The sequence below is a fragment of the Ambystoma mexicanum genome, chromosome 1p (genome assembly GCF_040938575.1).
Source record: "Ambystoma mexicanum isolate Mex_15411 chromosome 1p, UKY_AmexF1_1, whole genome shotgun sequence".
NCBI classification, from domain to species: domain Eukaryota; kingdom Metazoa; phylum Chordata; class Amphibia; order Caudata; family Ambystomatidae; genus Ambystoma; species Ambystoma mexicanum.
The window spans coordinates 1,282,669,169-1,282,696,673 of record NC_090921.1 but is presented as its reverse complement, the minus strand read 5'-3'; the positions used below and the strand labels follow the sequence as shown (position 1 = coordinate 1,282,696,673).

At 44.9% G+C, this 27,505-nt stretch overlaps 1 protein-coding gene across 2 annotated transcripts in view; it reads left to right on the top strand.

The window, feature by feature from the left end:
• LOC138452915 (sodium-dependent neutral amino acid transporter B(0)AT2-like) overlaps positions 1–27,505 on the top strand; it is a 228,598-nt gene that overhangs the window by 127,541 nt on the left and 73,552 nt on the right. For both annotated transcript variants that reach the window (XM_069605263.1, XM_069605265.1), the window contains exons 4-5: positions 14,058–14,184; positions 14,926–15,101. In XM_069605263.1, coding sequence (XP_069461364.1) covers positions 14,058–14,184; positions 14,926–15,101 — 303 coding nt within the window. The remainder of the gene's footprint in view (positions 1–14,057; positions 14,185–14,925; positions 15,102–27,505) is intronic.

Below are 27,505 nucleotides of genomic sequence, written 5' to 3'. Positions count from 1 at the left end.
AATGACTGCAGTAGATGACCAAATGCTTGACAGATTACTTTTGCGAAGCTCTTTTGCAAGAGCGACAGGCATCTGAGGTAAAATACAGCCACGGACTAATACGTTCTTTCCAATGAAGCTGATTCAAGTGAAACCGCATATAGATGTCACGTATTTTGTTATCGGGGAAACACTCAACATACATCAGCCTGGGTAACCTTTTATGCGTGTGTAAAGCAAATTCCTGATACAACAGTTAAGAACCAATTTCTTCTTGAGACTCAACCCAATCCATTTGATATAGCATTTTTTTAGAATACCCCAACCGTGTTAGTAGATCTTCTTTAGTGATGTTAATGCATTGTAACGCATAATCCATTCTTTTCTTGAACAGATTTATTGAATGTGGATTCTGTAAAGCCAACATCCTCAAATTCCACATAGATTGAATTGTGGGGAGGATTCAACATTTTGACATATGAATTTAGTTGACGCCATAAGAATCGAGCTGATGGGCTCGAAAGACCAAGTTCTATTTTGGGACCGAATTCGCCAAATTCAAAACTTGTTTCCATAGACGACCGTGAAGAGAGTTTAGTATGTCATCAATATCATGCAGACATAGTTCGAGATTATACGGAAGTATCGCTTCAATCTTTAGCAAATGGAATTGATTTGCAGAGCTTAGAGAAAATTTGCAGTATTTTTGATAAATTATCCTTAGTTGAGAAGTCAAGGATCTCGTTTTTAGTATTAATGAGTCGTGCCAATGTTTTTTCGAAAATTCATTAGTAATATCAAAACCCAAGTATTTGAGCATAGATATTCTGTCCAATTTAATGTAATTGATGGTCCAGGAGAAGCGAGGGATTTTTTAAAAAAAAAATCTGGACAAGATTAAAATCTTTGATTTTCCTGCGTTAGGACGTAAATTGTGATCAAAAGCAAAATTAGAAAAAGCCTGTAGTTTGTTTTGGAGACCAATAGGTGTTTTATCAAATATGAGAAAATCATCTGCGTAAGCAAGCCAATGTAATTTTAAATGGCCAAACTTCACTGGAAAACATATTCTATGATCCCAAATAGATTCAATATCAACCAAATACAAATTGAAAAGGGTTGACGCAAGGCTACAGCCTTACTTCACCCCAGTGCAAGTAAGAATGTCATGAGTTACATCACCTTGACTATTGATACAAATTTTGAAATATGTATCCGCATGTAATAATGCCAATAGCTGAATAATAGTCTCAGGGAATCCAAGTCTTCTAAGTTTACACCACAATAGATCGCGAATAATAGTCAAATGCTGAGCATAAGTCTAACGAGGCCATATAAATGGTGCCGACTGCATTTTTTTTGCAATATGATCATGGCGTTGATGGGCGTGCCCATTTGTTTGCGAAACCCAGTTTGGTTCTGAGAGTGAATGTCATTGCTTTTTATAAATTGCTCCATTTCCTGAAGCAAAAGTATGGAAACCTTTTTATAGGACGAGTCCATTAGGGCTATTGGCCTATAATTGCCAGGTTCCGCGGAGTTACCCTTTTTATAAATTGGCTAAATCAATGCTATGTGCCATGAATGAGGAATGGTGCCTGTACTAAAAATATTTTCAAATTTTAAGAAGAAAATTCTGGCCCAGAAAAGTGGATCCGTTTTTAAAGCACAAGCCGGAATGCAGTCCGGACCAAAGGCCATGGAGAAATTAAGTTTACTTATGGCCCAGATAATGTCATCAATGGACCATGTGAAACGAGGTAGGGTATGTCATTTCTTTATAGTAAACTGACGTTGGAAGTGCCTTGGGAGTTTAATATTCTCCGAAATAGACATAGACCATACATTTGCAGAAATGGTATAGGACGAAACCCTATCAGTCACACCAGAGCCAGAAATTTTGAACATCTGCCAAATAGATTTAGTGTTGTGATTACATAGATGTTTTACTATTTTTTGATTGTCATGCAGATGCATTAAATATCGATGTCTTCTACAGGCATTACAATACTTACGCACAATTTGCTTCTTTGTGGATGTGTATTTGCCAACTGATACCGAATTGCGACACCTCGCAGTACAAAAGTTATTTATTTATTTATTTTTTGAGTGGCTATGTGTGGGTCAAAGCAGTGAAGATGTGGTCTCTTCCTGTTTAGATAGAGGTCAGACAAACAGACCAATCTTTCCCATATAATTGCATTATTAAGGCTTTCCAAATGCATCATCTTGTACAGAGTAAGATACAGTCGGATCATATAATACCATCATGCTCAGACTATCAATACATTTTTGATATAGAAATTTGTTAAAACAAATTGTGCTCGGGAGACGCTCTGTTTCTACCAAAGCCAATTCTGGATCAGCAGCAAGCTGAACCCAATATAATTCAACATTTATTGAGATAAGACAGTGATCACTATATCCCATATCAATCGAGATACTTGGAGAACATAGTTTCAAAAGTTTCACAGAGATGACAAACAAGTCAATGACAAACACGTCAATTGTTGAAAAAGATTGATCCCTATGCCATGTATATTGAAGAGTGTCGTGGGCAAACCTTGCAACCTTCATATTCCAGCAAGAAAATATTCCTTCCAACGCTGTCCAAGTGTTAAGGCTTTTTGCTTATTATACGAACCTTTATGAGCATGACAATAACGCATTTCGCCCTTACAATTCGCATTGAAATCACCTCCAACAATAATGCCCTCATACTTGGTGCATAACACAACATTTTCAAAAATCGAGTCAAAACTGTTCATAACCGCAACCAGATTGCGTTTTATAAGGGTTGAAATATAGGGCAATCGGCAGCAGTTTTTCTCTATTCCCCACAGTCATTTCCAAATCAATGGCAAGAATGTTACTCGAGGAATAAGGAACCGCTGTATTGGCATTAATCGTGTTATTCACTAGTATTTCTAAACCCCCTGTTGGGTGACCCAGACCTTGTTTTATGGCGGGACTGGAGGAGGTGGAGTACCTATTTACGGACATGTGCTTTAGGAACATTGTCTCCTGTAGTAGAATAATTGCCGGAATATCAAAAATAGAGTTAGACATGATTGCCGAAAAAAAGTTGTGATAACCAGACGTTCCAGGAGAACACCTGGATATTACTGTGCCTACCGTGGCTGATTGCCCGATGTGCTGCTTGTTACTGCATTGACTAAATTGCCTATCCAAGACCAATCCTTAATATTGGCGGCAATAGCTGCTAGTTGAAAATTATCAGACGTGGCAGTAGACGGTGCAACAACATTGCCTAATTTGACAGAAGGAGCTTCTGGCATAGGTGACACAGTTCAAAAACTGTACAGCTTGTTTATCATCATATAGCAAACTTATTTGCAACCCCAATTGTGAAAAGCCTGGTTGGAAAGGAAATCCCAAATCTGTTTTAAGACAATTGCTGAAGAGATTTTGCCATTGTTAACATTTGTTAGCCTCATCCAATCAACATCATTCGAATTTAAAAGTCTTAACATAGGAATTTTATAGAAGACTTTGAAAATGAATTCACGATTTAACCGTACATTCCCATGTATGGCCGGATCACTTGGCCATCCTAATACAGTGGAAGGATTGTATAGCAATGAGGCATTGTCAAGGCTTTTTTTAGAGGCCCCCTCACGTTCTCCCATTCGTACCATGTCCTCTCCAGTCTCTTCCAGCTCAGAAGGACATACAGGGTGTAGGGACTCTGGATTTGTGTGTCTGTCAAGAGTTCACACAGCAACATTTCCTTTTGTTATCAGATCTTGTGGTTTGACCCCCCCCCTTAATCTTACAATCTACAGTCAGTCCTTTTGGTTGGCTTGAATAACCCTGTAGTTGCGTTCCATGATCTGAGTCGTTGGTCTGCCGTAAAAATTTGGTGGAAACCACCTTAATAGGATAGAAAGAGGACAATTGTGTTTGTTTACATCCTAAAGTTGTTACGACAATTGTGGATTTATTCATTACACCAGTTGATTTGCCATCTCTAGTAAGCACTGCACTAACAGTGGCTTTATCCTGTGTTTGTGTTTTGGTTTGCTTATTTTTTTTTGTTTACTTTTTTTTTTACAATCCTATTTCCTCTTTATTGCCACACCCTGGGTCACCATCACCATGATGGTGCTGCAAAGCTAACTTGCTTTCCGCATTTAATTGATCTAGACCAACAACACCACCTTCCACATTGCACAGTGCGCTGTCATTCACTACAATGACAGACGTATCTGTGGCATGTTTGGAAATGTGTTCTACTTTTTTTAGTGTTTTTAAAAAAAAATGTGTTGACAAGTTGTACTTTTCGCATTTTGTATTCATTTTAGTGCCCTTTGATGAAGGCGTCTCTGTTTACGAGACATAAAGCCTCCCTTCTCCAAACCACTCATATATGTATCTGTCCCACTATCCAAAATATCATTAGGTAGTGGTTCTTCCGGTAAATCCTCAATCTGCTCCTGTTCAAGCAGATGAACAAGTGCTGAAGGACTGTCCAGCACTGCAGTAGAGGAAGGAATGTCATGTTGTTCCAAAGATAAACCGATTTGACTGGCCAGACGTGTTCAATCATCAGCGAGTTTAATTATCATCTCCTCAAGTCTGTCAACTTTGGGCCATTGGGTTTGTTTGTCTGTCTCATTCTCAATGCAGACGATTTCTTCTCTCTGCTCAGTCACCGCCTGTGAGAAAGAATGTTTCTAAAACAGTGCTGCATTCCCTACAATGTTTGTTTGTGAAAACTTTACCTTGGTGCCGAAACAGTCAGTTTGTGAGGCCTTGGACTGGGTGTTTTTTCACACCGAGCAATGATCAGGTGCATTATCGGTGACGGAGACCTGATTTATGCTGCCATATAACATTCCTTCAATCTTATTAATGCTTGATATGAGCTCAGTGTTTGGGTGTTTTAATGATCTTTTTTCAAGGTGAGTTAGTTCATGCCCCCTGTCTAGAAGATTTAAGATCCTACTCATGACAGGGAACTACAAATCCATATTCTCTGATGTGTGGGCAACTGGTGAGGGTCCTGAGAAGGTTTTATCCACTGGCTCATAATTTATCCTGGGAGGGGACAGTGGTTCTACAGGACTAGAGCACCCACATATCCCTCGGTTAGTACTAGGAATTAGCTTATCAGGAACGCCTTCGGCATCATGCTTTGAAATGTGTAATTCTAGTTGGACTAATTTTCATGCTGCTCACATCTATTGAGGGCTTCAATTGACATGCTGAGGCTAAAGCAATGGAGGTAGCCTCTGTCACTCGTTTGATGCAAATGAACATGCTCTATGCCACCTTTTCCACTTGTGGCTGGCGTGGACGGGCCAAATGAAAGGCGTGCACGCTTAGAGAGTTCCATCAAAACAGTGGACCCCATCATAGAGATGTCTGATATTTGGTCACTAGGAGGGTTGTAATTTGGTTTAGCCATCATCGATGGCAGAATTGGTTCTCTAACACTAAGGAAGCTATGCTGAATGGACAAATCCCCATCATACATATCCTTGATGCGAATGACTTGTCAGTAGTGGAATCCCCAATAGCACAAGCATAATTACTTTGTTCCTTAACAGTCTTTAAATCATTGCTCTTACCCGCAATGTGTTCGTGGGATTTTGGAGTCACCACCATGCATTCATGGCTTGCATCAATGAGGGGATCTAATGGACCTTCCATTTGATTGGTCAAATGCTTTAAACTCTCTGAGAATTTGAAAGAACCCTCCTTGATAATAGGGACCGCTAGTTTGTTTCCCACTACAGAGGTTATTCGCCATATTGCAAACGTGCAATACTTGTACCAAGTCAGTTAAGTGTAAAACTGACAAAAGGCACACCCAAATGCAAACGTATGTACTGACAAAACATGTAATTGGGTATCGCCTTCAATTGAAACTTGTTTTGACAACAGGTCACACTGTCCACATAAGACACCAAACAAAACAATGTCGGAGACTTTAAAGACGAGCACGCAACGGTTTCTGAGTGAAGTTTTCACCACACATTACAATACAATATTTCCCACACAACGTCTTTGAACTCTGAATCTTACTGTGCGTTCAGCATGCGACTCCTCACACAAAACTGCAGTTAAACCGTATCAGCGTGATATGTCGTTTGTTTCAGAGGCAGGGCACAGGAGTGAGAGCATACTGCTCGGCTGAGCTGCGAGCAGCAGACAGCCCACTTCCTCAGAGCACGTTCTGTATTTCTTATTTACTTTGCAAAAAGGGGGTGTGGCCTAATAATAAAAGTGCAGAAAATAATATATTATGCACTTATAATTGAAGATAGGTATGGTAAATTATATAAGAAGTTTGCTAGAGTCCATATTGCATATTTATAAACACCATTTGTACCTTCGAAATACGACTAATATACATGCATAGAAACCCTATGTTTAAAGAGTATGGGCTAAAAAATGCAAAATGCCCTCTAGATTAAAGTGCATTGACAGTAAAGTGCAAGAATTCCTCAAATTACAAAATCTATTGAATAATTGCCTCATAGTGCAAAGATTTGTCAAGATAAAAGTGCATTGTCAAAGTGCAAAAACTGCTCAATGAAAGTCCATTAAAACCATTACAGCATTGTCATACCCCACAACCACATCATAAAAACGCCTATGTACATGGAATTATAAAAAAAAAGAATCTAGTCCTGATTAAGAAGCCCTATTAAACGGATTATGAACCTTCCTATCAGCAGCACCCAGTTATTTGTGAACCAGAGCAGCCAAATTATCATTTGATAGGGAGTAGCAGATTTATACATTGAAGCAGATGCTTAACCACGGAGAAGGGATAGCACTGGGTCCACACTTTCCATGGTATGACAGGCATGTACTTTCTTTCTCGGTGTCTGCTGTCTTTATAATAGCCACAGACCCCCGTATATTAGCAAGCTCTCTTCGACATCCGCATCTGATGTGTTTTGTTAGCAGGGTTAAACCAAAGGCAACACAAGGCAATGTAACTCATAGGTAGGTGCAGGTTGAATAAGACTTCACACACACAGACACAACCTTTGCTTGGCTAACAATCCAACCACTGGCCAACTCAATGCTGAACTTTGGAATGCACCATGTACAGGACAAGCAATATTCACAATCTTTAAAACGCAAATTAAAATTCTACAGGCCGACTAACATTTTATGCAAAGGAGATGGATCACCCAGGACTGGCCCTTCAGATTTGGAAAGCAAATTAAGAGGAACTTTCAAAATAGTACTAAGAAAAAGCTCCAAAAGAGAATTCTCTTTGAAATGAGCTTGTTCCACTAGAATTTAGTAGCTAAAAGAAAATGTTTTTTTTATTTTATTAATTGTTAATTGTTATTTTTGAGGGGATGGAAACCCTCCAGTTTTTGCAGTTTTTTTCCATCTATATTTTGTTGCAGGGTGTCGTGATTGAGCAGATGAAAATGCTGATCGAATGGAAACTTATGGTGAATGGGTTTAGAGACCGAATAGACATTTTTTGAATACTGAACAAGTTGCAAAGTACTTTTTGAATTCTTGACTACCGAACTAAGGAAAATATATGCAAAATATGTGAAAATACAGCACGAGTGAAAAGAAAGGGATGTGAAATGATGAGCACAGTGAAAACTAGTAATGAGCATTGATGGACGATCTGAAAGTATGAGCAAAGTGAAAGCCAGTAATGAGCACGTGTGAACTAAGTGGAAAGCAAGTGATAAGAAAAAATTGACAATGTGAAAGCAAGGTGGTGACGAGCAATAAACCCCATGAAGTGAGTTGTGTGGAAGTCACGTTGTGGCATAGTCGGGAGACTGCCAAGGAGAAACGGAATTGAAAGTGGACTAATGACCGGTTTAGAGAGAAAACCTGTGCTGGCAAGGAAGTCCAATGTGAACATATGAATATAACAAAGTGCCAAGGGTTATCGGTTGCGTGACCTGTAATGGGCGGACCGCGTGGTTCGACAACTGCGCCTAGACCGAGTAACCCCTACTTGGAAAGAACCAAGGAAAGGCAAGATACAGAAACTGTGTTGTATAATACGTGCTGAAGTGATCAAAGAAAGGAGCAATCTATGTGAACTATTGAAAAGCCTGAGAGGTTACAAAGTTGATTTGGAATCATTATTGAAAGCTGAGAGACATGAACTAACTGTGGTGTTGAAGCAGTAAGAGCTGCCTTCTTGGGGAAGGGAACCTGAGACTTTATGAATTGTGTTGACCCTGGGGAAAGGAACCCAAGGCCTTTTGGAACTGTTTGAACTTGGGGATCGGGAGCTGAAAAGCAAGCCAGGAGCTGGAAGAAGCTCGGAACTTTATATTGGAACACTGTTTCTTTTGTTGCTGACATCCCTAAACATTGTATATCTTTTAATTGTTAGGGCACGTATAGGTTTTGGATACAGACAGGCTTTTAATTTGACCTTAATGACCCAGACTGTCCTTAGTTTCTTTAGGTAGGGAAATCCCACCTTAGCATAGGGCAAGTCAGGCCTTACTCCATCCTGACATATCAGAAAAATAAACCCTTTTTTATACAAAAGTGAATCTGTTGTCGGTGTCTTACTTCCCAAGGCACAACTGAAGTTGCCATATGCTGCCCATTCTGTTACACAATGTCAATCATTTGTTTGTTGATAAATCGGTTGTTACCTGTAACAATGTCTCCATTTCTATGATTTGTAAATATTTTGATTCAGTGGCGCATATAACCTCACTCTACTTAATAATATGGGTGAGACAAGCGAATTCTAAAACACATGAGAAACGTAAGGTCAGAATGTAGATCAGGTTAGCTACTGATGGAAACACTAAGGGGAAACATGTATTTTGAGCCATGTGGGAAACAGTGGGATGTGAGGCTGGAGAGTTTCTATAGCTTGCGCTTGAAGGGTAGTAGAATGAAGGGAAGTAGGAGCTCAAAGCAGGGTGGCGTTCTGAAAAGACCCAGAAACGCTGAGCAAAGAACCAGGCATGGTTACCGTTGATTAGGATTAGACTGGGGAAGGAACAGTGTGAGGGAAGGGGCAAGAGAATGAAGAGCTTCGACATCAATACTTGAAGGGAATTGGAAGCCTATTTACTTGAGATAGTTGGGCATAACATGAGTAGAATGAGTTCACCCCAACTGGGGAATTCTGAATAGAATGTCAGGGCTGGTGACATAAAACGAAAAGCAGTAGTGAACATGTGATGCCAATGTTTGCAAAGTAAGTTTTAAAGAAGAAATAAGATAAAGGAAATGTCCATTTGTTTTAATATTGTTTGGTCTGAGGAGGCCCAGTATCATTAGAAGTATGTTATAAATTGAGCCATTGAACAAATTAAATACCAAAGTTCAAATGAAAAGATTGGCAGAAATGAGAGTCCTGGGGAAACATTGCCTGACGGTGCATCGGAAAACTGGGTGGCAGGGATACAGGATGAACGAATCACGAACCAGCAGAAAAGCACAAAGAGAGTTTAAGCTGGAGATCAAGCAGAGATCATGCCTGAAAGAGCAGAACTTTGGGAATCATTGGCTAGAATTGGGAATGAAAGGCAAAGGACGGCACACCCATGCCTGCCAGAATAGTGTGGAGTGTTACCGTAAACAGAAAGAGGATTCAACTTGGGAACCCTCCCGTCCCCTGCACACTTTCAAATGTTTGGATTAATCCAATACAGTTGTTTAAACTGCGTTATATGCATTGTACATACATTTGTTTCTAACACATATGGTCAGACACAGGAGTGTGAGATAAAAAAATATATATCTTTATAGTCAGGCTGTATTATTTTCAGCAAGAATTATAGTTCAGACAAAGATTATTTACAGTGCATAGAAACAGTATCAATAGATAAAGCTCAAATTGAAGAAAAATGGAGTCCAAATTGATTAGCGACGCGTTTCGAGGAAGTTCTCCTCTTCTTCATAAGGCCACACTTGGACTCTTAATGTAAAAGGAAAGCATAAATTCAGTAAAGAAAATTTTGTAAGCACAATGCATAGACTGTTCATGTCATATTAAATGTATACAGTTAAAAAATAAATGGCATTAATTGTATTTAGAACATTAATCTGTCCCTAAAAAATAGGGAATTGAAACAATGTAACATGTTCTAATATGCATTGTAATTCATGCAACATTATAAGATTAACTAGGTTGCCCCTGCTCGAGAGAGGGGCTGAAGGTCTACTGAAGCATCTTTTCCTGCAAAATTAACTGTATAACGTCCATCATACTGTAATTTAGTGGAGTACTACCTCTAATGGGATCTATCACGTGGATGGTGAAACATAAGCTAAAGAAAATTAAATATGTAGGTAAAACAACACACAGATAGTTCTTAGGCTATATCAATCTAATATGGAAGAAATACAAAAATCGTTACCTCTGTGAGTAGAAAGTGCCGGAAACAGAGAACCGGACGGAGCGGTGAAAATAGATAGACAGTCTTCGTACATCAGTTAGTTCCTTAAAACATGGCTAATTCCCAAAAAGATACCAGAAATCTAAAGAAAACAAAGCCTGATCAATGCCAAGCTCAATGTTCAAACGTAACAGTCATAGGTGTAAGATAAAAAAAATTGAGTAACATACCTAACCAAAATATGGAGGGCGGAAAATAATCAATACAGCGGCCCACATAAGGATGTAGAACTTAAGTATCCCGCCGTCGCTACAGAGGTGCCTCAGTATGTGGGAATTCTGTCATACGAATAGCCAAACTGAACAGGAATGAAGTCCTGATTAGTATACTATACCTAGCAATCTGATATGAAGTAATGGAAACATAATATGGTGTTTAATCAAGGCAAAAAATGTAAAGAATTACCGTGGTAAGAATGTGCAAATGGCACAATTCTCAAAGCTGATGTGCAACTGATGTCAAGATTGTGTGGCCGGTCAACAGCCGTGGAGTGGGGTCTAAACTCCGACAATGAAATTATCCATTTTCTCTAAAATTACGCAACTTGTTATATTTGTTCAATGCACTATTATATTTTTTCTGACATACCACAATATGTAATTTACTTGTTGGCTCTTCGGTTCCTAACATGACCCATTGCCAATTATATTTTCTTGGCTTCTATACCTATGTTATGCTAATCATGTAATTTGATACGTCTTTTATTTCTTTCCTAACTTTCTTGCTAAAACTGCCTTTCTTTCTTCCACCCTCCTTTAACTTAAACATTGGAGATTGGCTACATTTCCCATAATCCCCCTTTCCTGAAGCAGGAAACACCAACAATAGTTGCACACTACGATTCACTTTATTTCATTTGACCAGCCACGAATTTGCCTCATCATGCTATATTCAATGAATTGTACTTGCACCAAATTCGTGTTCTTTATTTAATTCTCAAACTTCAACACTAATACAGGCAACTATAGGACAATTATTCCTTTTAATCTGTGCTCAAACCCATACTCAGGCTTCGAATTAGTATGTGTTTCCAAATTGGAAATGTGGAAACCCCATCACAGAACGGGATACATACCACTATGCACAGCCCAAGCACGCTTCCCATTCCCAAAATATGGCCGCCAGTAATTGTAACAGACCTAGGACTTTCTACTTTTATTCATTGCATCCAACGCGGTAAACACAGGACATTCGAACATACGGAGGACTTCTTTGTATCAGGTAGGACCCTTTTTCTCTGCGCGTGCAAGCACTGGGGCTTCCTCTGGGACTTGATGCTTTCCATAAACTCACACGTGCGCCTTACCAAAATGCACGTGTATTAGAACCATGTATTTTCATTTTTGCAGCTTCACGTTTAAAAGTGAAACTATATTACCTTCCAGCTAACTAGCTAGTTCTTCCTAACTACTAATGAATCAATCAAGAGGTCTGGCTATAATTCTGAAGCCGTTATGATTTATATCACCACGGGTTGCTTTTACGAATTATCAGTTAGATAGTAACTATACTGTTGAAACATGACATATGATTGACCTAGTTTTACTTTTATAAATTGCGTGCTCGCGTTTTACATAGTGGGTTTTTCTATTTAAACTTAAAAACACTTGTTAAAAACATGTTGCCAACACATCCCTGGAATCTATTCCGACCACTTTTTCTTTTGATTTACATTTAGGAGGGATTCATCCCTGTGAATTTCAGCATCCTTATGCAATATGCAGTGATCTATGAGCTAACTATATAGGTAAGAACAAGTGCCCGTATTTTCACTAAATAGCTGCCATGTATATCTATATATATTTTCTAAACCTGATTATTCCTCTCATACATAGAGGTAGACTTCTGTCTTCTACTGCCAGCATCTGACTTCGAACTCCCTCTTTTCCCGCTCTGAACTCTATGCACAATGTATCACAAGACTCACCGCCTCCCCTAATTTTTCTTTTCTCAATTTCTTCTTTTCTTTGTTTTACAAATGGTGCAGTGGTGATTATACCACCTTTAAAGTCAGTGTTTTTCTAACAAATTCAGAAATGCTTTACACTTTTGCACTTTAGATATCTCTGCATGTAGTATATCTCAGCTTGATGATTATACAAATACATATATATTTTTCATTTTGTGTATTTTCAATTCCCTTATGTTATTCTCTTTTCTTTTTCTTTTAATTTAACAAGCCTGGATTTGAAAAAGGCAGCTCTGCCGAAACACGTGTCATCCATAAAGGCTCTATTATCACAAAAATAAAAGGAATTTATAACTCTGATCATGACTACTCACCTATTCCATTATTTTTCGGCGCACTATCAAGGTATAGCTCAACACAACCAATACATATTGTCACAAACGGAGTGGAGGGGCTCAAAGTCTCCGTAGTAGCTAAACCTAGTGCGACGCAAGATCTTTAACATCACCTCAACTCTCAAGGACAAATCCTTCGAATCCAACGGGGCACATAGGTACCAACAGCAGGTGTCATCACAAACAGTCCCCCACTAGCAATGCTACAAATACCAGAAGGCTGTGCGAGAGCTGGGTGTCAGTGGTCATACAGTGGCCTAGCAAAATCCGCTGTACAGTCAATAGTCTCTGACCGGCAAATAACGAAAAGTTAAGGGAGGATAATCCCACAAGACGAGAGAAAAGATGGGCAAGAGTGAACCCGATGGAGGGATGCCAATAAAAAGGGGTAAAGCCCCAATTAACATTTGTGCTGAGAAGAGTGAACCCGAGAAAGGGTGGTTGCCTAGAACTGTTTAAAAAGGCATTAGACTTGTGAATGTAACAGAGAAGATTGTTTAAAAGTCCCTTCCAATACAAGCCATAGTGAACCTGGAGGGAGGCTTGTTAGCCCGGAAGAGGGGGACCCAGCGGTGAAGCCAGCATCACCCAAAGAGGGAAGCAAACAACCGAGAGGGGTCTGAACCTGGAAGAGGGGGAACCGGGTTGAAGAATCCTCACCCAAGTCAAATTAAGAAGGAACCTTTGTTTTTGTTATTTTTAACCCATCAGACCCTCTGAACCAAGATACATAACCAGCCAAGGTCCTGATATTGCTAGAAATTCTGTGTGGATCTGAGCCCCATGAAGAGGGGGATTCAGAGCTGGAAAAGGTATCGTCCAACGTATAGACGTATAGGAATTCTTTGATTATTTTACATGCAACAGGTCCTTGGACGCAAGAGACTTTGTTAGAAAAGAGACTTAACCTCCAGAGGTCCTGGTACCTGAGAACAGAACTCTAGGCTTGTGCTGACAAACTCATGTGGGTTCTGTGCTCTGGAATCCCACCTTGTCCTGTGCTAAAAACGTGTGGACGGGTGACCCCCGGCTACTACATCCTGACTTATCCTTTGTGAACACTTCTTTCTGTCTCAAGAACCTTATCCCACACTTTTCTGTATTTAGTTGTAAGGATTGGCAATAGTATTTTTTTTGTATAGGCCTTTTTATTTTGACAAAGGCGCCACTAGGACTGCCTTATTATTATTTGATGGTCGTAGCTTGCTCCCATCTTAGATTTAGGTTTAAATTCGGCGTTTCTCCAACCCAGTTATACAGTTTAATAAACACTCTTGAACTGTGATCACGTGTCTGTCTTTACTGTTGCCACCAGGAGTTCCTTAGACCTCCCTCACCCATTTCGTGGCTGCACCCATTAACCCTTCTTTCTTTCTGTAGGTGTGCTACTACGTGGCCTTGTACTACAATGTCATAATCGGCTGGAGCCTTTTCTACCTCTTCAATTCCTTCCAGTACCCGCTGCCTTGGACAAACTGCCCGGCAGTGTCCAACAAGACGCATGAAGGTCAGTGGCCGCATATACTCACTGCACATGTGCGAAACGGTGTCTTAAACGTTGGCTTATTGATGACTATGAGAAAATGGATCGCAGCGTGTCAAACTGAGACATTAGTGTCACGCTCATTCAGCACTTGACATGTCAGTTTGGAAATATCAGGATGACCACAATAAAACCAAGTTGAGACAGTAAAAGTGACATTATATATAGCGTGGAAAGGAGGACGTTTTAGGGATAGGTGTTTGTAACCACAGATGCCACTACAGGCACTGAACCCCTAACACATCTCAGTGTTGGGCTAGGAGTTTGTGCTTGTAGTGCTTGCCCCATTCTCTTTCATCAGAACATGTGATTTGGGGTGTTTTAGAGAGCCCTCCCCCCGTCTCTCTCTGCAGCACATCACCATCCACTTGTAAGATCTGTAATGTCTCTTTTCCTTTCTGTATGTTTGGCCTCGACAGCATGACCATTTCTGAGCTTTGCATTAGTTTCCAGTTCACAGTTCTAAATCGCCATTAAAGTGAGCCATATTCATGGAAAACATGCATATCCACTTTTACTTATTCTTTGACTGGGTCACCTATTTAAAAGTAGCAGAGACCTGCATGTTGTTGATGGTGGGAAAGTTTTTTTTTTTTTTTTTTTCCTGCACATATAATGAAATGCAGTTCAATTTTGTTATGTATTCAGTTATTTCATACTAAATGGAAGATAACATTAGCCAGGTGCTTTTTTTATCTTACTTAGGGGCCTACTGTGATGATAGCACGAGCACAACCTATTTCTGGTACCGTGAAGCCCTGGACATCAGCAACTCAATCGAGGAGAGTGGAGGGATGAACGGTGCTATGACTGGGTGCCTCTTTGCTGCATGGGTGGTGGTCTGCCTCTGCATGATCAAAGGCATCAAATCCTCGGGCAAGGTAGGTGTGAGGCACAAAGACTAGAGAGTAGGGTACAATGGGCTTGGAGGGTGGCAGACTGAGCTTAGGTGAGCTGTGGTCCTAAGGCGAGGAGGGTTGGGGTAAACGGCTTGGAAATCTAGGACTTAAGATTTAAGAGGGATGGTGTGATGCTGGAAATGCATCAGAGGGACAGGGCCTCCGTATCCTTGTCCTTTAACTGCCTTTTTATCGTGTGTTCTGTCATATTTTCCACGCAGGAGTTCATGTGGGACTCCTGGCAGTGCAGCTCTCTCTCTTTTGGTTTGTTGAAAAGACCCGTGGGATACCCTTACGGCACCCATGGGTGAGGGTACAACCCTGTGCCCCTAGTGTATGTTTTTGGGCACCTGTGGGTGGCCCGCAGAGCAGGGTATTGGTTGGTGGCAGCTCCATGCTGAATTTGACAGGTGCACTGAGTATCCTCCATTTTGGGGATCCCCGGGCTCTGCCATTGGAATCAGTTGATTCCTGATGGAAAACAAGATGGCCCCTGTGGCAAGAGCTTTCCTAAGCTATTACCTTGTTTTCCAAAGTCCTGGGACGCCCTGACTCTGTCCCTTCCCCCTGACTGGGTGTTGGGTGGAAGTGCCATATGGTGGTGTTGTGAAGGCCCGGCCAGACTAGCTGGAGCCTTCCCAGTGACTGTATGTTGTGGGTACCTCCTGTGGGTGGGACCTGGGTGAATGGAGTGTTTGACCAATATGCACTTTTTGTTGTGGTTGTCTGGTTTCTGGTATGAGACAGCCCTGCCCGAAACTGGCCTGAATGTAGTGTGTAGTGTTGAATGGCTGGGTACGTGTCCCAATCCACATTCCTTGTTGTGAGTGTCTGAGAGGGAGGAGGATGGCCTGAATGCACTGTGTGCCTGATTGGCTGACTGACTACATGAATGCCCTTCTGTATGATTGGCTGCTGAGAGTGACCCAGCACTGTGGATGAGAGACAAGATAGTATATCTGGGGACCTCTCACCACTGGAAATTGTTCAGAAGCGTTCAGAAGCTATGTCTACACTTGAAGAGTAACTGGAAATGCTGATCCTCGACGCCCAGCTGGAAGACGAAGACTTGCTGTTGCATTTGCTTCGACTTGATCTGAAAGCTACCGAACTCGTCCAGGACTAATCCGAGAGAGGACCTGGTAAGGCGCCCTCTTCCCGTGCTCCGAGGGACCATCTAGCACCGCTAACCTTCGCCGAAGCTCCCTGGAAGTCAGACCCTCGAAAGGCTGCCGACCCGAAACGGGACCGCTGAGGAGAACGAAGCAATGCACCCGGACCTCGCCGCTGTCGAAGTCCATTGCCGTCGACCAGGGTTCGCAGGTTTGTGTAACCGCTGGAGGCCCATCGAAGTTGTGTTGCTCAGCCGTGGGACCTCTTGACGCCGGGCCGCCGCTGACGACGGGAGCCGCCTGCTCTTTTGCCTAAGACCATTTGAATCCAAGGACTCACTTGTCTGCATCGTCGACCGCTTTGTCCCACCGGAGAAAGTAGAGGACGACCAATGCGCCGAGGAGAATCCGCCGGTGGGTTTCCCGCCACCTGAAGGCCACAAAGACTTCGACGACTCGACGCCCTCGTTGGGCCACAGCTCTTCTGAAACTCTTTGCGGTCCTGAACAATCTATCGCCGAGGTGCCCCGCACACCTCATCCTCGCAGGACGTCGCTGACGAGCACCGCCTGGATCGACATCGAGGTCTCGGCACCTGTCATGATCTCTGCTTCCAAAAGGTCAGGGTTTTCCCAACTCCCTTGGAAGCAGATCCATAACCCAGGTTCCGAGTGCCAACCAGTCCCAATTGGGACCTTTTGGACCCAGTCCTGGCGCCAGTGGCACCAGGCTCATAAATATGCCCAGTCCCAGCGCTGGAAGCGCCGGGCTCATAATGCTTGGGTGGACTTACCTGCAGCAGACCATGCTGCTTACTTGCCTGCCAGTTGAGTCTCTGATCCTCTTCTGTTTGGAACTACTTTTCCTGTTGGGTGGGGCAGGAGCCACTCCCTAGATTCAGAACACTGGAACTCTTCTGGAAAGCAGGAACTCTTTTCTTAGGCGTGGCTGTGGAAGGAGACACCTAAGCACTACAGGAGGCTATTTAAACCACACCCGATGGATGAATCTTGCTTTGCGTTATTCTGCATCCTCAGCAGCAGAACGCTCATCGTGTCTTCTGCATCTGATCCTGGGCCTAAGGAAAAAGGCTTACCATTCTGAATCCAGTCTTCAGCAACACCTATAAAGACAAGAAAGAACAGGTTAGCATTACGGTCTTCAGTGACAGCTCTTCACTTACCTGGTCCATCGGCTGTCACCAACGCCTCGCGCTGCATTCCGGCATCTGAAAGACAAAGGCTTACCTACTCTACGTGCGCTCCGGAGGTCTTCACACTGCATTCCGGCATCTGAAAGACAAAAGCTTACCAACTCTTTGCACGCTCCGGAGGCCTTCGGCGCTGCATCCCGCATCTGAAAGACAAAACAAGGTGCGTTTAAAGACATTGGGGAACTTTAATACTCACGTGCCATTACTCCTTTCCACATCTAACCCAGTGGGTATTCCGGCACCCTGCAGCCGCCCGAACTTGTACCTGCAAAATAAAAAGACAGTTAGAGCGCATCGTGAAGCAGGCAACAAGCGCTTACTTACGTGCTTCCAGGCGCTTCTATTCATCACACGGGCTCCATCTTCAACTCACTTCAGCCCGCCATCCGCCATCGACGGAACCCTGCAAAACAAGAGACATCATTACTAAAGACTTTAAAGACATTAGAATTACTCGAAACTTACCGTTCGTGCAGTAAACGACGGACAGCAGTCCTCTGAAGTCAAGAGGCCTGCTCCCCTTATCCAGTGAAGAAACTGGTTACAGCACCCTGCCTCGAGGCAGATGGAGAGCACGACGTTCACTTACCTAAGGTGAGAGCGTTAACCTTTGGGGTTCTACAGGAGAAGAGAAAGGGAAGAAGAGAGAGACATTCAATAACCCAGTTCATTAATCCCACATTTTCTATCTGCAGACATCTTACCCTTCGAGCCAGACATACAGTGCACAGAGGTCCAGCCCAAAGAGCCAGCCGTGTGTTACACATCACCTTTGAAGATACGGTATACGCCCAGTCAAGACCGGCGCCTCTACGGGAATCAGGTGAGCGTTACAGCACCCTTGAACTTCTCATCGACGACAAGTTCACCATCTTCGATGCCTCTAGACCAGTGGTATTCAAACTGTGGGTCGCGACCCCCTAGGGGTCCGCGGGTGCATCCCAGGGGGGCCCTGAGAGCTCAGCATGAAAAAAGATTTTTTTTTTTTTTTTTTAGATTGGAAGAAATGGGCAGGGGTGGCCCACATGGGCGGGCTGAAGCATGAAACTGTCTCAGGCAACAATGAAAAAGTGGCCCACAGTTGTAAATGGATATTCATTCCTTTAGTCACAGACTGGGCCTCATTACTACTATGGCGGACCAGTAACAACGGTGCTGGTAAGCTACCGGCACCGTTGCTACCGTTCCGCCATAGTAAGAGTTGTGCTCGTGGGTGCTTGACAGCCCCCGCCAGGTCTGACCTCAGCTCCTCGGATGCACCAGCACCGTTATTAACGGTGCCGGTGCATCCGAGCTCCCCATTCCCATTTGAGCCATATGGGGCTCAAATGGGAATGGGGATCTACCGGCACCTTCGAAAGGGCAATTATCATGTCCGCCTAACTCGGCATGACCTAGTAATTGCCCATTCGCGGGTGCCAGACCCGGATGCAACTCCAGTGGCAGCCGTGCCGGTTTTACCGGCACAGCTACCGCCAGAGTAGTTATGAAGCCCACTGTTTCAATAGTACCCAAAGGGGTGCTTTGTGTTAAAATGCAAGTAAATTGTGATATATTCAGCAACAATGGTCAACATTACTAACTGCATAGTTAAGTAACTCATCAAAATGGTCCACATTGGCCAAAATGGTGGCCCATTTTGATTGGCCCAAACTAGCATTTTACATTTTTGGTACAGGCATTGCCCTATAGGCCTGTCCGAGCCTGGCGGCTCATCCATAATGGCAAGAGGCGCCCGCCCAGTGGCCCCTCACCCATTATGGAGGAGCTAAGGAGCCAGCCCAGTGAAACAGTGAGCACTCCCTCAGCTGCTTTATCCAGCTAATGGAGTGCTCCTGGGCTGGCTGAACTGTCAAAGGGAAACACTGTTTCCCTTTGACAGTTCAGTTTAGTTCCCCAGCCGCACATGCTCACTGAGCCATGCAAGTGCTGGGGCGTTTTGCTTCGCCAGCATTGCATAGCTCATTGGAAATGCTGGCTGGGGCACTGCATGTCTGTATGTCCGAGGGGGAGCTCCTGCGCCTCCTCGCACATACGGACAGAGCAGCTGGAGCAGGCCGTTTCAGCACCCACACACAGGCCAATGCAGAAGGTACGTTTATGTTCATTGTTTTTATTTAAACATGTGTATGGATGCGTTATGAGTGAGTGTATGGTTATGGATGCTCATGTGAATGATAGAGTGATTGCTGTATGAATGTGCAGCGCCTTGCATATACACATAATCATGTTCATTGTGTTAGGACCAGTGGGGCCCAGGGGACAGGGATGGTATCTTTTTACCGGACATCTATCATTCAAAACCCTCTGCCTTGTCCACAAGGCTTTCTGGGGCCTGGGTCCAAAATACCTTCAGCTATTCCTCCGCAAATACCTCCCCTCTCGAGCTCTTCACTCCTCTACCTCCAACTCCCTCAGGGTCAGTCGTTTATCAAAGAAACGAGCTGGGGGTAGATCTCCGTCTTCGGCTGGGGCCTCCCTCTGGAACAGCGCCCTGCCACTCTAAAACTTGAGGAGAACCATCTTTCTTCCTGCACTTATCAGACCTACCCTGTCTGCTGCCTTAAACGTAGCACTTGCAAATTGCTGGCTGCACTACCACTGTTTGTTGCCTTTATTATTTATTTATTGTTATTTATCTGTTTCTCCTCTGCTTCGCACTTTCCACTTCTCCCCCCTTCCATGCACTTTTCCCCTCACACTTGCGCGTTCTCAATGTCACTGGGCCTAGTAAGATCGCTGTTTTATTCTCCTCTGTTCCCCTCCCTTGCCTTGTCACGCTCTGAAACACTTGTGTACGAGCGCGATAGAAATAAAATATCAATGCCTGCCCCCTGGACTCCCAGCAACAATTGCAAACTGTTTGGCTATTTACCCATTTTTTGTTAAAAGTATGCTCTACAATGCAACATTTTAACCTATTATTTAAAAAAAAATTCACAGGGGGAAACCCCCCCGAACCTCCCCTTAATGCCCCTCCACTTAAAAAAGATTCACCAGCCGCCACTGGCCCTCAGACTGTGTTGGGAACGGGATGGGGGAACCGAGGGACTATGGTGGGAGCACAATGGGCGGGAACCATGGGATAGTGATGGGAGCAGAGTGGGGAGAGCCCTGGGTGTGTGATGGGGTGGGGAGAGACCAGCGACTGGGTAGGAGTGGGATGAGGGAGCCCAGCGACTTTGATGGGAGCAGGTGACGGCGCGCAATATATACTGTCCATTTGGCATTTCTGGGGGGTCCCGACCTGCCCAAATTTTGCTCAGTGGGGCCCTGGCCAAAAAAGTTTGAAGACCACTGCAGGATCCGTGGCTCCTGCTTTAAAGGGAGTCACTCAAGAAGGATTCTTCGACGCGTCTTCCACGAACTCTACTCCACCAGGTACATTGGGGGGGGGGGGTAATACCTTAATAGGAGGGAATAAGGCTATTGAACAATATATGGACTGGGCTTGTGCTATATATCTTCATTTTACAGGTTGCCCGGGTGGGGGGGATCTCCACACAGAACTGTGTCCATCGGTATAGGCCCACATTCTGCCTATTGTTTCAACCATTTTACGGTCCTGTAACGCTCACCTGATTCTCGCAGAGGCGCCGGTCTTGACTGGGCGACTACCGTATCTTCAAAGGTGATGTGTAGCACCCGGTTGGCTCTTTGGGCTGGACCTCTGTGCACTGTATGCCTGACTTCAAGAGTAAGATGTCTTAGGTAAGTGAATGCCGAGCTCTCCATCTGCCTCGGGGCAGGGTGCTGTAACCAGTTTCTTCACTGGATCGGTAGCGCAGGCCTCTTGACTTCAGAGGACTGCTGTCCGTCATTTACTGCACGAACGGTAAGTTTCGAGTAATTCTATTGTCTTTAAAGTCTTTAGTAATGATGTCTCTTGTTTTGCAGGTTCCGGCGATGGCGGATGACGGGCTGAAGTGAGTTGAAGATGGAGTCCGTGTGATGAATAGAAGCGCCTGGAAGCACGTAAGTAAGCGCTTGTTGCCTGCTTCACGATGCGCTCTAACTGTCTTTTATTTTGCAGGTACGAGTTCGGAGCGGCTGCAGGGTGCCGGAATACCCACTGGGTTAGAGTAATGGCACGTGAGTATTAAAGTTCCCCAATGTCTTTAAACGCACCTTGTTTTGTCTTTCAGATGCAGGATGCAGCGCCGAAGGCCTCCGGAGCGTGCAAAGAGTTGGTAAGCTTTTGTCTTTCAGATGCCGGAATGCAGTGTGAAGACCTCCGGAGCGCACGAAGAGTAGGTAAGCCTTTGTCTTTCAGACGCCGGAATGCTAACCTGTTCTTTCTTGTCTTTATAGGTGTTGCTGAAGACTGGATTCAGGATGGTAAGCCTTTTTCCTTAGGCCCAGGATCCGATGCAGAAGACACGATGAGCGTTCTGCTGCAGAGGATGCAGAATAACGCAAAGCAAGATTCATCCACCGGGTGTGGTTTAAATAGCCTCCTGTAGTGCTTAGGTGTCTCCTTCCACAGCCACGCCTTGGTAAGAAAAGAGTTCCTGCTTTCCAGAAGAGTTCCAGTGTTCTGAATCTAGGGAGTGGCTCCTGCCCCACCCAACAGGAAAAGTAGTTCCAAACAGAAGAGGATCAGAGGCTCAGCTGGCAGGCAAGTAAGCAGCATGGTCTGCTGCAGGTAAGTCCACCCAAGCATTATGAGCCCGGCGCTTCCAGCGCTGGGACTGGGCATATTTATGAGCCTGGTGCCACTGGCGCCAGGACTGGGTCCAAAAGGTCCCAATTGGGACTGGTTGGCCCTCGGAACCTGGGTTATGGATCTGCTTCCAAGGGAGTTGGGAAAACCCTGACCTTTTGGAAGCAGAGATCATGACAGGTCCTTCCTATCTCTATTGCTAGTTTCCTCGTTATTGATCTGTGTGACATTTTAACCGTACAGTTGATGCACTTTAATGAGATTTGATAACATTGGTGGTACCATTTTAGAATTGTATATATTTATCATTGTTGATTTCCGAGTACAAAGTGCGTTATTGTGATCGTGTACATACCTTTGAATATTAATTATATAAAGACTGTGCTTTCAGTAATAGTGTGTGGACATTCCTTTGTGGGGGCTTGGAGACTACACTGTACTTAAGAACCAGCCCGCATCACCTCCTGAGAAGCTAGGCCTTGATTGCTCGTCCATTGCTACCGCTTGAGAATCTTGGCTGGGGTCCTCTGTGCCTCTCCTCTACCATATAGAGAGCAGAAGTACAGGCACCCCCCACCCAATATCTTCACACTGGTGGCAGCGGTGGGATGCTTATGGTTTTAAGAATCAGTGTATAACCGTGCCACTTAAAAAATATCTGCACTTTATTAAATTAAGGTTTGGTTGTGTACAAAATAACTGCATTACAAACAATGGAGTCTATTGCAAATGGTAAATTGACTAGGATGAGCTTAGAGGCTCTCCAGAGTGCTTGTGAAGCCAGGGAGTTAGACTTTGTGGATATGTCTAGGGCTGACCTGATAGCTGCCCTGGTGGACTACCAGACTGATGGTGAAACTCTTGATGAGGGGGGGGGGGTGCAACCAATGAGGACTCTGCCCCTGGGGTTTCTACTGAATCTGTTTCTGGGAATGCCACCATTCCTGCTGCCTCTGTTCCGAACCCCAGCAATTCCTTGGAGCTTGAGTTATTAAGGATGAAATTGGCCTTTGAATATCGCAAGTTGGAAATGGATGCTGATCTTAAGAAGGAGAAGTTGGCTCAACAAGTGGAGCTCAAGAATAGGGATCTTGAACTCAAAAATAATGACCTTGAACTCAAGAACCAGGACACTGAATGTCAGAGAATCCAGCTAGAGAAAGCTAGAGTGGAGACTTCAGCGAAACCCAGTGAGAGTGTCAAGTCCCCAGCAACTAAGTTTATGAAAGATTTGGTTGGTGTGTTTGTGGAGGGTTCTGATATCCTCCAATAGATTGAAGCATTTGAAATGGCTTGTGCAATTCATGATGTTGACAAAAGAGATTGGGCTAAGTGTTTGTTTAGCAGAGTGCCTCAGACTGGGTATGACTGTATTCTGAAGCTGAGTGTGGAAGACGTGGGTCAGTATGAGTGTATGAAGTCTGCTTTAATTGCCAAGTTTGGCAAGACACCTACCCAATACCTTAAAAGGTTCAGGGAGTATAAGAAAAGAGAGAATGTGTCTTGGGTTGACTGGGTGAGTGCTGCGCACATGAACATGATGGGGTGGATTGATGGTTACAAGGTGAAAACTTTTGTTGAATTGTCCCAACTGTTGTTTTTTGAGCATTTTTCTGAAGCCTGTACACCAGAGCTGCGTCAGTATGTTGCAGACCAGAACATTTTGGATCCCTTTAAGCTGGCTAGGCTGGCTGACATGTGGGTCGCCCACCGGGTGTCCCCTAAGGACTCCAGTGGGAAGGACAAGGACAGAGAAAAGGGGGCCTCTCAGTAAGCTGAGGGGTCCCAAAAGCAGTCAGTCAGGTAAACCTAAACCCTCCTCTCCGAAGACCCAATAATCTAGTGGGGATAAGTCATCTGTGGGTGGGAATAAGAGTAGTTGTCCACCTGCTGCAAAGCAGGCTCCCAGTGGTTCCAGTACGGTACCCTGCACTCCCGGCACTTGTTGGGATTGTGGGGCTCTGGATCACAAGAGGGGTGACTCCAAGTGTAAAGGTAAGGCACTTGGAGTACAGGCTGTCAGCCTGACCTACCCTTACCCCATGTCTGAGGTGGAGGCCACTGTCCTCCCCTCCTCTACAGGGATCACATTTGGTGCTCCTGTAGAGATTTCCTTAGTGTCCCTTGGGGCCCGGGACCAGTACGCGGAAGTACTGGCGACTATCCCACAGAACACCCATAGATTTTTGAGAAGTGTCCTCCTGAATGGCCAGCCTTCTACTGGTTTGAGAGACACTGGGGCGAGCATGACAGTGGTGGACAGGACCCTGCTCAAGCCAGAGGACTATGTAGTTGCTCCTCTGAGAACCACCAGGTTAGCTGGTGGGCCTCCCAAATTATCGCCTGTAGCCCTAGTCACACTCGTAATTGGAGACTAGACAGCAAAGCTTCCTGTCCTGGTTCAGGACAATGTCCCTGCTAAAATTCTGTTAGGTAATAATCTAGTCGAATTGGGATTGATCTCGGATGGTCTTCCCTTGACTGCTGCTGTGGTCACTAGGTCACAGGTGACCCCGGGTCTGGCTGCGAGTCAGGTACCCGAGCCAAAGGCGCGGCCTAAGGCAAGACGAAGGAAGAACAAGAAGGCCACCTCTGTGGAGGGAGCTCCTTCTCTTCCTGCTGTTCCTACAGCACCCATTTGGATCCATGCTCCGGACGGGCTGGGTCCAGTGGTAAACCCTGTCTCAACCACTGTGGGAGAAGAGCCAGAAGACTCCTGTGGGAGAGGTTCTCAACCCGGAGGATCATCCCGATCTTCAATGCTTATTAGCTGAAGGGGGACCCTCCCGGGCAGACTTCTGTAAAGGACAGAGAGAGTGCCACTCTCTCGAGGGTCTGAGGAAACAGGCCCTGTCCCAGGCACAAGGAGAAGTGCCTAGGACATTCCGGATTTATTGGGAGGGTGAGCTCCTTGTTAGTGAGCCCACTAAGCCTGAACCTTGTGCCCTCAAGAGGTTGGTGTTACCCCAGGTTTACAGGCCCTTCCTACTGCAGTTGGCGCATGAGGTGCCCTTGGCTGGTCATCTTGGTACCAAGAAGACTAAGCAGAGGCTCTCTGCCCATTTCTACTGGCCCCGGATGGGAGTAGAAGTGGAGTCCCACTGCAGGACCTGCTCAACTTGTCAGTTGTCTGGCAAGACTGGAAGCAGTGTCATTGCCCCACTGCAGCCATTGCCAGTGGTTGGCACACCATTTGAGAGGGTGGGCATCGACATTGTTGGTCCCCTGGACCCTCTCACTTCAGGTGGACATCGGTTCATCCTGGTTTTGGTAGATCATGCCACCAGGTACCCTGAGGCTATACCCCTTCGGACTGTAACGGCCAAGGTGGTTGCCAGGGCTCTCCTGGGCATTTTCACCCGTGTTGGATTCCCCAAAGAGGTTGTCTCTGACAGAGGATCCAATTTCATGTCTAGTTACATGAAGACCATGTGGAAAGATTGCAGAGTAACCTATAAGTTCTCCACCTCTTACCACCCCAGACCAATGGTCTGGTTGAGAGATTTAATAAAACTCTCAAGGGCATGATGGGTGCTTTGGAAGAGCCCCTAAGAAGGAAATGGGATCTCCTCCTGCCATGCCTGCTGTTTGCTTTCAGAGAGGTACCTCAAGAGGGGGTTGGTTTCAGCCCCTTTGAGTTACTCTTTGGACATCCCGTGAGGGGGCCCCTTGCCTTGATCAGAGAAGGTTTGGAAGCCACCCCTCCAGGTCCCGCCAAGCAAGTGGGGGACTATGTGTTAGGCCTCGGACAGAGGATGACACAGATGATGGGTCAGGCAACAGTGAATCTCAAGGCCAGCCAGGAATTGAACAAATACTGGCATGACCTTAAAGCATCGCAAGTAGATTGGACTCCGGGACAGGAGGTCCTTGTGATGGATCCTACCAAGCCTCGGGCATTGGCAGATAAATGGACTGGACCCTTCAGGATAATCTCCAAGATGGGCAAAGTCAATTATCTGGTTGACATGGGAATCCCAGGGGTAGCCCCTCAGGCATTCCATGTTAATCGGCTCAAGCCTTTCCACAGGCGAGCAGAAGTCTCATGTCTCTTGCTAGCTTCAGAGCAAGAAGAGGATGAGAGTGAGCCCCTTCCTGATTTGCTGTATAGCAACCCTCAGGATGGCTCAGTGTAGGGAGTGCATCTCTCTCCAGATTTGACAACAGAGCAGCAGAGGACCTGCAGGACTTTGCTCCAGCAGTATGCCTCTCCGTTTTCGCTGATGCCAGGCCTTACACCGTGGTGCAAGCACGAGATTGACACTGGTGACAGCGTGCCTGTCAAGAGCAGGAGCTACCGTATGTCAGATACTTTTAAGAACCACATCCAGGCTGAGGTCACCAAGATGTTGGGTCTGGGTGTTATTGAACCCTCAACCAGTCCCTGGTCCAGTCCCATGGTCGTTGTCCCCAAGGCAAGATCCCAGGCAGGTACCAAGGATTGGAGGTTCTGTGTGGACTACCGAGGAGTCAATGCCGTCACCAAAACTGACGCTTACCCATTGCCCAGGGCTGATGAGCTCGTGGACACCATAGGTGCTGCCAAATTTGTGAGCACCTTTTGACCTCACCTCAGGCTATTGGCAAATAGCTCTGACGGACCATGCCAAGGAAAAGACGGCGTTCTCAACACCAGAGGGACTCTACCAGTTTAGGGTCATGCCTTTTGGGTTGAAGAATGCCCCTGCCACCTTCCAGAGATTGGTCAATCAGGCTCTCAGTGGGCTGGAAGCCTTTTGTGTGGCTTATTTAGACGACATTGCTGTCTACAGTTCCACTTGGGAAGAGCATTTGACACATCTGGGTAAGGTGTTGCAGGCCTTGAAAAGGGATAACCTCACTATCAAGGCCTCCAAGTGCCAGATAGCTCAGGGGAAAGTCACATATCTTGGTCATGAGGTAGGAGGGGGTCAAATCCAACCTCACCCCAGTAAGGTACAGGATGTACAGGACTGGGAAACTCCCACTACTCAAACCCAGGTGAGAGCCTTTTTGGGCCTAACTGGGTATTATCGCAATTTCATGGCAGACTATGGAACCATAGCTGCACCACTGACAGCTCTGACTTCCCCCCAAACAACCTAGGACGGTTAATTGGACGGAAGACTGTCCGAGGGCTTTTGATGGCTTGAAAGAAAGTCTGTGTAGGGCACCTGTGTTTGCGCCTGACTACAGCCGACCCTTTATCGTCCAGAAGGATGCCTGCAACACCGGAATTGGAGCTGTCTTTTGCCAGTTAGATGACAAAGGGAGGGAACATCCTATCATCTTCATCAGTAGACAACTTAAGGGTAGAGAACTTAGGTGGGCTACTGTTGAGAAGGAGTGTTTCCGTTAGTTTGGAGCCTTAGGCGTTTTAGGCCCTACCTTACGGGGTCTAACTGCAAGGTCCAAACAG